General features: G+C 35.6%; 1 protein-coding gene across 1 annotated transcript in view; it reads right to left on the bottom strand.

The window, feature by feature from the left end:
* Positions 1-8,298, bottom strand: part of plecb (plectin b) — a 78,273-nt gene that overhangs the window by 45,231 nt on the left and 24,744 nt on the right. The window contains 1 exon segment of the mRNA XM_016486847.1: positions 5,653-5,714. Within this exon segment, the coding sequence (XP_016342333.1) occupies positions 5,653-5,714 (62 nt within the window).

Genomic DNA, 8,298 nt, shown 5'->3' with positions numbered 1-8,298 from the left:
GCTCACCTGCCTCATGTCAAAAATGATCTGTGACAAATTATTTACTGAGTGACGGAGTTTAAATTTAATTCTGAAGCTTTCGCTTTCTTTTCTAAATCAACCACTCAGTCATTGTACAGCTGGTTTATAAAACCTCAGTAAGTTCTCTGCTTCAATTATAAAAAAATATACAGATTTTCAGGATGAAAGACAGACTGGGCTTCCTCTGGTTTCTATCATGCAGCTTCACCCAACATGCACTGCTGCAAGACACTCAGCTCTCAGCAGCTCGCTTGAAAATCCTAAAAGTGACAGTTCTGTGATCATTCATTCACACTCATGTTGTTAGTGTTATTTTAGTATCATTGACATACTGTATATTGCAGGTTTTGTTACTATTTTAAATTAGACTGTATTTTTTATTTTCTGTTTTCAATTTAATTTTAGTTCAAGTTTTAGTAATTTTGTTGTTTGCCATTTTAGTTTTTTAATATGTCTATGAAGTTTTAATAATTTTGTATTTATTAGTTTATTTAGTTATTTTAGTAAATTTGGGTCAGACTAAGTTAAAATTAGAAATGTTGAAAAATATAGCTGAAATAAAATAAGTTTTTAAAATTAATTTCCTTTGCCTTTATTTTATTTCAAGTAACAGATTATTAATTTTTTGTTTGTTTTGTTTTGTTTTGTTTTAGTTTAACTATATAACCCTGGTTCCAAAATTATTTTTTACTATAATTGCAATCAAATCTGTCAAGTTTCAGGAAGGACAAAAGAACAAAATAAAAGTATCAAAAAAAAAGTACTCCAGAAGTTGAAAATATCTCAATTTATTCAATGATAATCTGCTGAAATCATGAAATCAGAAATCGATGGCAAACTGCATTGTGTCAAATGTGACACAGAAGTTTAAATGTGGAATGGAAAATAATAGTTTTTAATAGTGTTATAATGTTTTTGTTGTTGTTGTTGTTTTGGTCCATATTGAGTTTGACAGTCATGCTCACATAAAATATACAAAAATATATGGAAAAATAACTGCATATGGGTTTGGAACAACATGACGTGAATGAATGATGACAGGATTTTAGGATCAACTGTTTTTTAACTAATAGTGTAACACAGCCTTTTCACAGTTTCGAAATTTAGCAGAATTGCTTCCTATAAATCAAAGTACAGTGACAAAGTAGTCAGATGGTGTTCATGCACAGGACGTGTGATGAGGCAGTGCAGACTCCTTTTGCTGCATTTTGCATTTTTTACCTTTGGCTCTTTTGCTGCAGATTTCTATGCTGCAGTGCATGAGACTAAAACTAATGGTAACCAATCGATCATTTTCAAGCTGTATGCACCGTTCTACAGCCTCAGGGAGGACAGGAGCACTGAACATGCGTGTGAGAGAGCAGAGCATGCTGGGACACGCTGACAGATGGACCTACCTCAGCTCTCCGGTGCTGGAGGAGAGGATGAGGAGGAGAGAAGAGCACAGACAGATAAATGGAGTTACATTGATTACAAACGGAAGAAAGAAGTGAAAGTGGAATGATGAAGGACAACATTAAGATTAGTATGATTTAAAGACTGAAAAATCTCCTTTTATCATGTTCAAAATCTGTGATCTGTCTTTTTTCGCTGACAGTGAAAGTGGAATGATGAAGGACAACATTAAGATTAGTATGATTTGAAGACTGAAAAATCTCCTTTTATCATGTTCAAAATCTGTGATCTGTCTTTTTTCGCTGACAAAAAATAAGACATTTAGCAGAAAGCCTCCACATTAAATTAACACTTCATATGAACCACTGGTGGTAGTTTTTGTTCACGGTTTGACGGTTTCAGCTGATTTATGGAAAAAGTAGCCAGGATGTTCTGCCAAATAACTCATTTTGGCTTCCACCGGAAAATAAAAATCAAGCGGTTTGTAACAGCATGAGGGTGAGTAAATAACACCACACTCTCAGAAAAAAAGGTACAAAAGTTGTCACTGGGGCGGTACCTTTTCAAAAGGCACACCTTTGTACCTAAAGATTCCATATTGGTACCTTAAAGGTACTTATTAGTACCTAAAGTGTACATATTAGCACCTAAAAGGTACAAAAGTGTACCTTTTGAAAAGGTACCACCCCAGTGACAGCTTTCGTACCTTTTTTTTTTCTGAGAGTGCAGACACTTAACAAAACTTAACATCTCATTTAGTTAAATACTGTTAAACCTTCAGGAACACTCGCTAGAAATTTTCTCAAATTTTTACTTAATTTTTTACAAATATCAACAAGGTATCAAATGTTCAGTATTGCCTTTTATCTATTATATTTATTATATTTTATGCTCTCACATGACATTGCAGTGCTGCACTGTAATAAAAGTTTATGTCTTTTTGAGCCTTTCTTAAAGCGATGTTACATCATTATAGTGCAATAAACCATGAAAGAACTCGATATTCGCACACTGTTCCGACTACGATTGTTATACTTAACTGAAATTAAAACTAAAACCAAAGCCATATAAAAACAATTTTTTTTTTGTTGCGTGAAATAGTTGATGTACTAAAATAACTAAAACTGAAATAAAAATGAAAAATTATATATATATACTTACGGGAAAAAAACGTTGACAAATGACAAAAACTCACAACAAAAGTACTAAAACTCGACTTAAAATTCAAATGAAAATGGAAAATACAAATTTTGAAACCTTAATAAAAAAAATATATATAAAAGTATCTCAATTATACTAAAACAACACTTTTTTAATCAGTTCCCTTTAATGGGAACTTCGAACTGCGTCCTCTAGGTTTCCCCATAGCGACCCCTAGAGGACGCAGTGTCTCGTTCCCTACTCAGGGAACCATGGTTACATAAGTAACCGGAGACGTTCCCTTTCATGGGAACTTCGAACTACGTCCTCTAGGGGTCGCTATGGGGAAACCTCGTAAGTATAAGTAACCTGAGACGTTTTCTATGTGTGCACACTCAAAGCTAGAGCACAGAAAACTTTAGCACACAGTGTAAAACTATTACTTTTTCACGTTTTATTGCATTTCAATTATTAAAAAATAAGACATTTAGCAGAAAGCCTCCACATTAAATTAACACTTCATATGAACCACTGGTGGTAGTTTTTGTTCACGGTTTGACGGTTTCAGCTGATTTATGGAAAAAGTAGCCAGGATGTTCTGCCAAATAACTCATTTTGGCTTCCACCGGAAAATAAAAATCAAGCGGTTTGTAACAGCATGAGGGTGAGTAAATAACACCACACTCTCAGAAAAAAAGGTACAAAAGTTGTCACTGGGGCGGTACCTTTTCAAAAGGCACACCTTTGTACCTAAAGATTCCATATTGGTACCTTAAAGGTACTTATTAGTACCTAAAGTGTACATATTAGCACCTAAAAGGTACAAAAGTGTACCTTTTGAAAAGGTACCACCCCAGTGACAGCTTTTGTACCTTTTTTTTTTCTGAGAGTGCAGACACTTAACAAAACTTAACATCTCATTTAGTTAAATACTGTTAAACCTTCAGGAACACTCGCTAGAAATTTTCTCAAATTTTTACTTAATTTTTTACAAATATCAACAAGGTATCAAATGTTCAGTATTGCCTTTTATCTATTATATTTATTATATTTTATGCATTTTAAACATCTTAATATAAAGCAGCTGTAAGCATTGGGCAAATGGGGAGTTTTATGTATCTGCTGTATGAGGCAGAAGACAAAGAAAGGACAATAGACAAGCTACCGAGGTTTTAAAGATAAGCCAGACTGGCATTGCTTCTGACCCTCAGCTCAATAAAATCAACTGAATAAAACCTCCAGCCTATTTTATTTCACAAAAACATCTATTCATCCAATTGAAAGTTAAATGTCAGTGAAGTGCAGCCACAAACAAGCAGGAAAGCAGAGCTCATATTGAGCCACTAGAGGTCTCTGTTGATGCATTAATTGTCATTAAATATGACACAAATCACGCTGTATATTACGATTGCACTGAGTTTCACAATCAATGACTCTTTGCTATAATATCACAGTCTGTGTTAGAGTCTCACATTGGCAAAACACCAATACTGCCCTAAGCAACGTATGGATAATAAGTCTTATTCGTACCATCTATCTCCATATATTCAACCATTAGCCCATGCTTTCCTCACACATACTCAGCTCAATCAGCACAAAGCAATAAAACCCTCTAATAAGTGCTAGATAACAGCTGATGACAGGGACAAACCACAGCGCAAACTGTTTTTGTGAGTGTTTGTCAAGGTCAAACTCAAACATTTAGTCAGTAAATAGAGATGTGTCAGTGTAGATAACAGCCAGATTATTATAAAATAAGGGCTTATATTTGATAGTACAAAGGGTGAAAACCTACTCAGTGTTTGTAGTAAATACAAATTATTTGAACATTTGCTGCCAAGTAAAATTATAGGTTTATGTAGGTGTGCCCTGGATGCACATCGTAAAATCACTCAGAAAAAAAGGGAGACATGATAAACTAGTAGAAATTTGACAATGAGTATTATCTCTCTATCGTGGTTACGCTCACATGACATTGCAGTGCTGCACTGTAATAAAAGTTTATGTCTTTTTGAGCCTTTCTTAAAGCGATGTTACATCATTATAGTGCAATAAACCATGAAAGAACTCGATATTCGCACAATGTTCCGACTACGATTGTTATACTTAACTGAAATTAAAACTAAAACCAAAGCCATATAAAAACAATTTTTTTTGTTGCGTGAAATAGTTGATGTACTAAAATAACTAAAACTGAAATAAAAATGAAAAATTATATAGATATACTTACGGGAAAAAAACGTTGACAAATGACAAAAACTCACAACAAAAGTACTAAAACTCGACTTAAAATTCAAATGAAAATGGAAAATACAAATTTTGAAACCTTAATAAAAAAAATATATATAAAAGTATCTCAATTATACTAAAACAACACTTTTTTAATCAGTTCCCTTTAATGGGAACTTCGAACTGCGTCCTCTAGGTTTCCCCATAGCGACCCCTAGAGGACGCAGTGTCTCGTTCCCTACTCAGGGAACCATGGTTACATAAGTAACCGGAGACGTTCCCTTTCATGGGAACTTCGAACTACGTCCTCTAGGGGTCGCTATGGGGAAACCTCGTAAGTATAAGTAACCTGAGACGTTTTCTATGTGTGCACACTCAAAGCTAGAGCACAGAAAACTTTAGCACACAGTGTAAAACTATTACTTTTTCACGTTTTATTGCATTTCAATTATTTCTATTTATAACTGACTTGTCTTAAATAAGTGTGGGTTTTTACTGTACATTAGTTAGGCTATTATTAGTTTTTGTAACAGACATTATTTCCATTAAAACTACATTGAGATGTCATTTTATTTCACAATAACAATATATAAGCTGTTGGTCATATCGCTCATTGTAGGTTCAAACTCTACAAGGGTTGATCCATGGACTGAATCATAGGGCTGAACATATGATACTTGTGCTGCGAAAGTGTATTGTAAGTTGCATTGGATTTGTTTGTTCAAATGATAATATCACTGTAATTAAATAACAGTAAAATCACAATTTGAACATTAATGGATGAGGACACAGAAGGGAAGAGCAGAATCAAGAATCACTGGTCATTTTACCTTGAAGAATTGCAGTGAATAATTAACATAAATGTACCTTTATTAAGTGTTTGTTCACCCATTTTGTGAAAGTCTTCTTCTGCACTCTGTCCCGTTCATCTGCAAAAAAAAAGATAAAGATAAAGAAAATTCAACACACTTCAGCAATGTTCAGAGTAAATGTCTGGATATGAAGGAATTTAAGTGCGTCATTTTATTCATGTTAAAATGCCGTTAATTATGTTAAAGTATGTTAAAATGCTAAACCCTATAGATAAGCAATTCACAGGTTCATTTCACTGAAAAGCGCAATACCGTCTCTGTGATGCTTTTGTTGATTTGAATGTTACGCTCAGCCCAAAACAACACTGATGCAACCACTCTAGTGAGTGTGTTTCAAACCTGACTGTTTAATAAAGAAACCACCGAACTGCAAGTGAAGAGAGCAACAAATTAAAACTCAATGAGAATGTTTTTTTTTTCATCAGTTCTTTTTGTGTGGGAATGCCTCACATCTCCTACCAAACTATTAAAACCCAGCACCCCTAAGGCAAACCCATGTGAGAAAGCTGGAGAGTAATGACTGCAGGAGATGTCTATGACAGCTCCATTGTCAAGTAAAGACGGAGCGCAGGTTTGGAGGGAAGAAAACGCAATGCATTGTGAGGCCTCAGGCTGGGAAAATTCACCATGAAGGCAAAATAGCTTTAATCCTGAGTGTGCATCACGCGTGACTAACCGAACACCACAGACACACCCGCAACCTGCAGAATCCTGTTCCTTCGGCAGCGAGAAACACAAGAGAACACCATCCATACTGCTGCCTCATACTCATTACCAACACTTGCATCGGTCACCATTACTAGAGAACTGCAAAACATTGCAGCTCCGTGTTGTTCGGAGAAAGGCTGTAATTTGAAGTGGCATGCTCACATTTATGGTTAAAGTTAGTGAGTTTGCTAGTAAAGTTGATCACTTTTTCTATTAGGTGGCCTTAACTACAGTACTATGTACTTAACCATTTGAAACATACATGGTGGTGCATTGTAATTACATTTAAAGTACTTGTACTTAATTAACACATGTAATTACACAGTGTTAACTTTATCCCTAACTGTAAATCAACCCTTATCACAAAACCTAACCACTTTAACCCTAACCTTACTCCTAAACCTAAACATACTGCAAACTCATCAGCAGAAAATGTGGGAATTTTTCAGAACATTTACTTACACAGTAAATCCATAATCTTGTGGGTATTTATTGTTAGTAAATAGTAGTTATTAGCCACCTAATATACTGTAAACTGTGACTGCAAAGATCAAAGTACAAGGTGAAAAAAATACACATTTGTGAAAAAAAAAAACTATTTGTGTAGAAAAATACACAAAACTGCATGCAAAAGCATGAAAAATAAGAGTCTATGAAAGAGATTGTGATATACCTCTTTCTGGGAGCAAGTACCAAAACTGCTGTAAACTCCAATCATATCTCAGCTAGAGTTTGTCTAATCACAAGTAGGATTGGGAAGATGGTTGAACCTGAAGAGACCAAACTTGAACTGAAGGCATCAGGTGCATAGGACATCCCAACACCATCCCTGATTTGAAGGATGCTGATGACTGATCATGCTTTGACCGTGCCATTTGGCAGCAAGGACTGAAAGATGTTTAAAGATACAATAGAAATCAAGCATAAAGCAAAACCTGAATCAATGCATGAGACAAAACATAGAACAAATGCCAAACCGGAGTGGCTTACATCATCATCCAGTCAAATCCCACACCCCAATCCAATTAATTTATGCTGGAATCAAATGTTCTCCATTCAAAACTTGGAGCAATTTTGTCAAGTACAACAGGATACTTCAATGCATAATATGACAGACAATTGAAATATGTTTGCTGAGCGACGGCTAGAGTCCTTTAAACGCCCACAGATTGTTAAATGTTGAGGGAACAGCTGATTCAGACACACACAGATGCGCCCGCAGGACTTCTGCTTCTGTTGGGAGGAGTATGATGAGCATATTATGAAACATCATTACCATGGTGACTATCAAGGGTGGAGGCAGTAAACCTTGACCTCTGTCATTAATGTGAGACTTCCCTTTAGTGTTTGAAGAGTCTTACTGCGTGCGGGTGATGATGTGGATGATTACGAGCTCCAGTACGGGGGTCGTCGACAGATCTTTGTCCTTTGACCACCGTTCACTGCTTTCTATCCTCTCACACGTATAAAGTTACAGCGCTAATGTTTAAACCAACGCCCTTGTGATTCAGCGCACAACTCCTGCCCTCTGGGGTGTGTGAGGCATGCAAGAAAATTCATCTTTACTTATAAAATTCAATTGTATCCACTGATATTTAATGCAGTGATATGTATACAGATATAGTGTCAAATGCACTTTCTCTGTTTGCTCACCACTGTTTGCTGATGAGCCAATCAGGTGCAGGACTGTGATGACAGGACAACAGGGAATGTCGCCTCAGTCCCACTTAACACATCTTCACACTGGTAAATATAAGTCATCTATTTAAATATTGAGGAAATGGCCTTGTGAGACAGCTTCTGTATGAGACTTTTTATAGTGCAAATGAAATGCACCTGTGCAGAGCAATGACAGTTAGCAAACACTATAAGGCTAGTGATAAACCTCAGGTTGTTTATTACAGATCTCATGTAAAATATCTTATAATAATGT

This window comes from Sinocyclocheilus anshuiensis, unplaced genomic scaffold (assembly GCF_001515605.1).
Source record: "Sinocyclocheilus anshuiensis isolate Anshui unplaced genomic scaffold, SAMN03320099.WGS_v1.1 scaffold181, whole genome shotgun sequence".
NCBI lineage: Eukaryota > Metazoa > Chordata > Actinopteri > Cypriniformes > Cyprinidae > Sinocyclocheilus > Sinocyclocheilus anshuiensis.
This window is presented reverse-complemented; position numbering and strand designations above follow the sequence as displayed.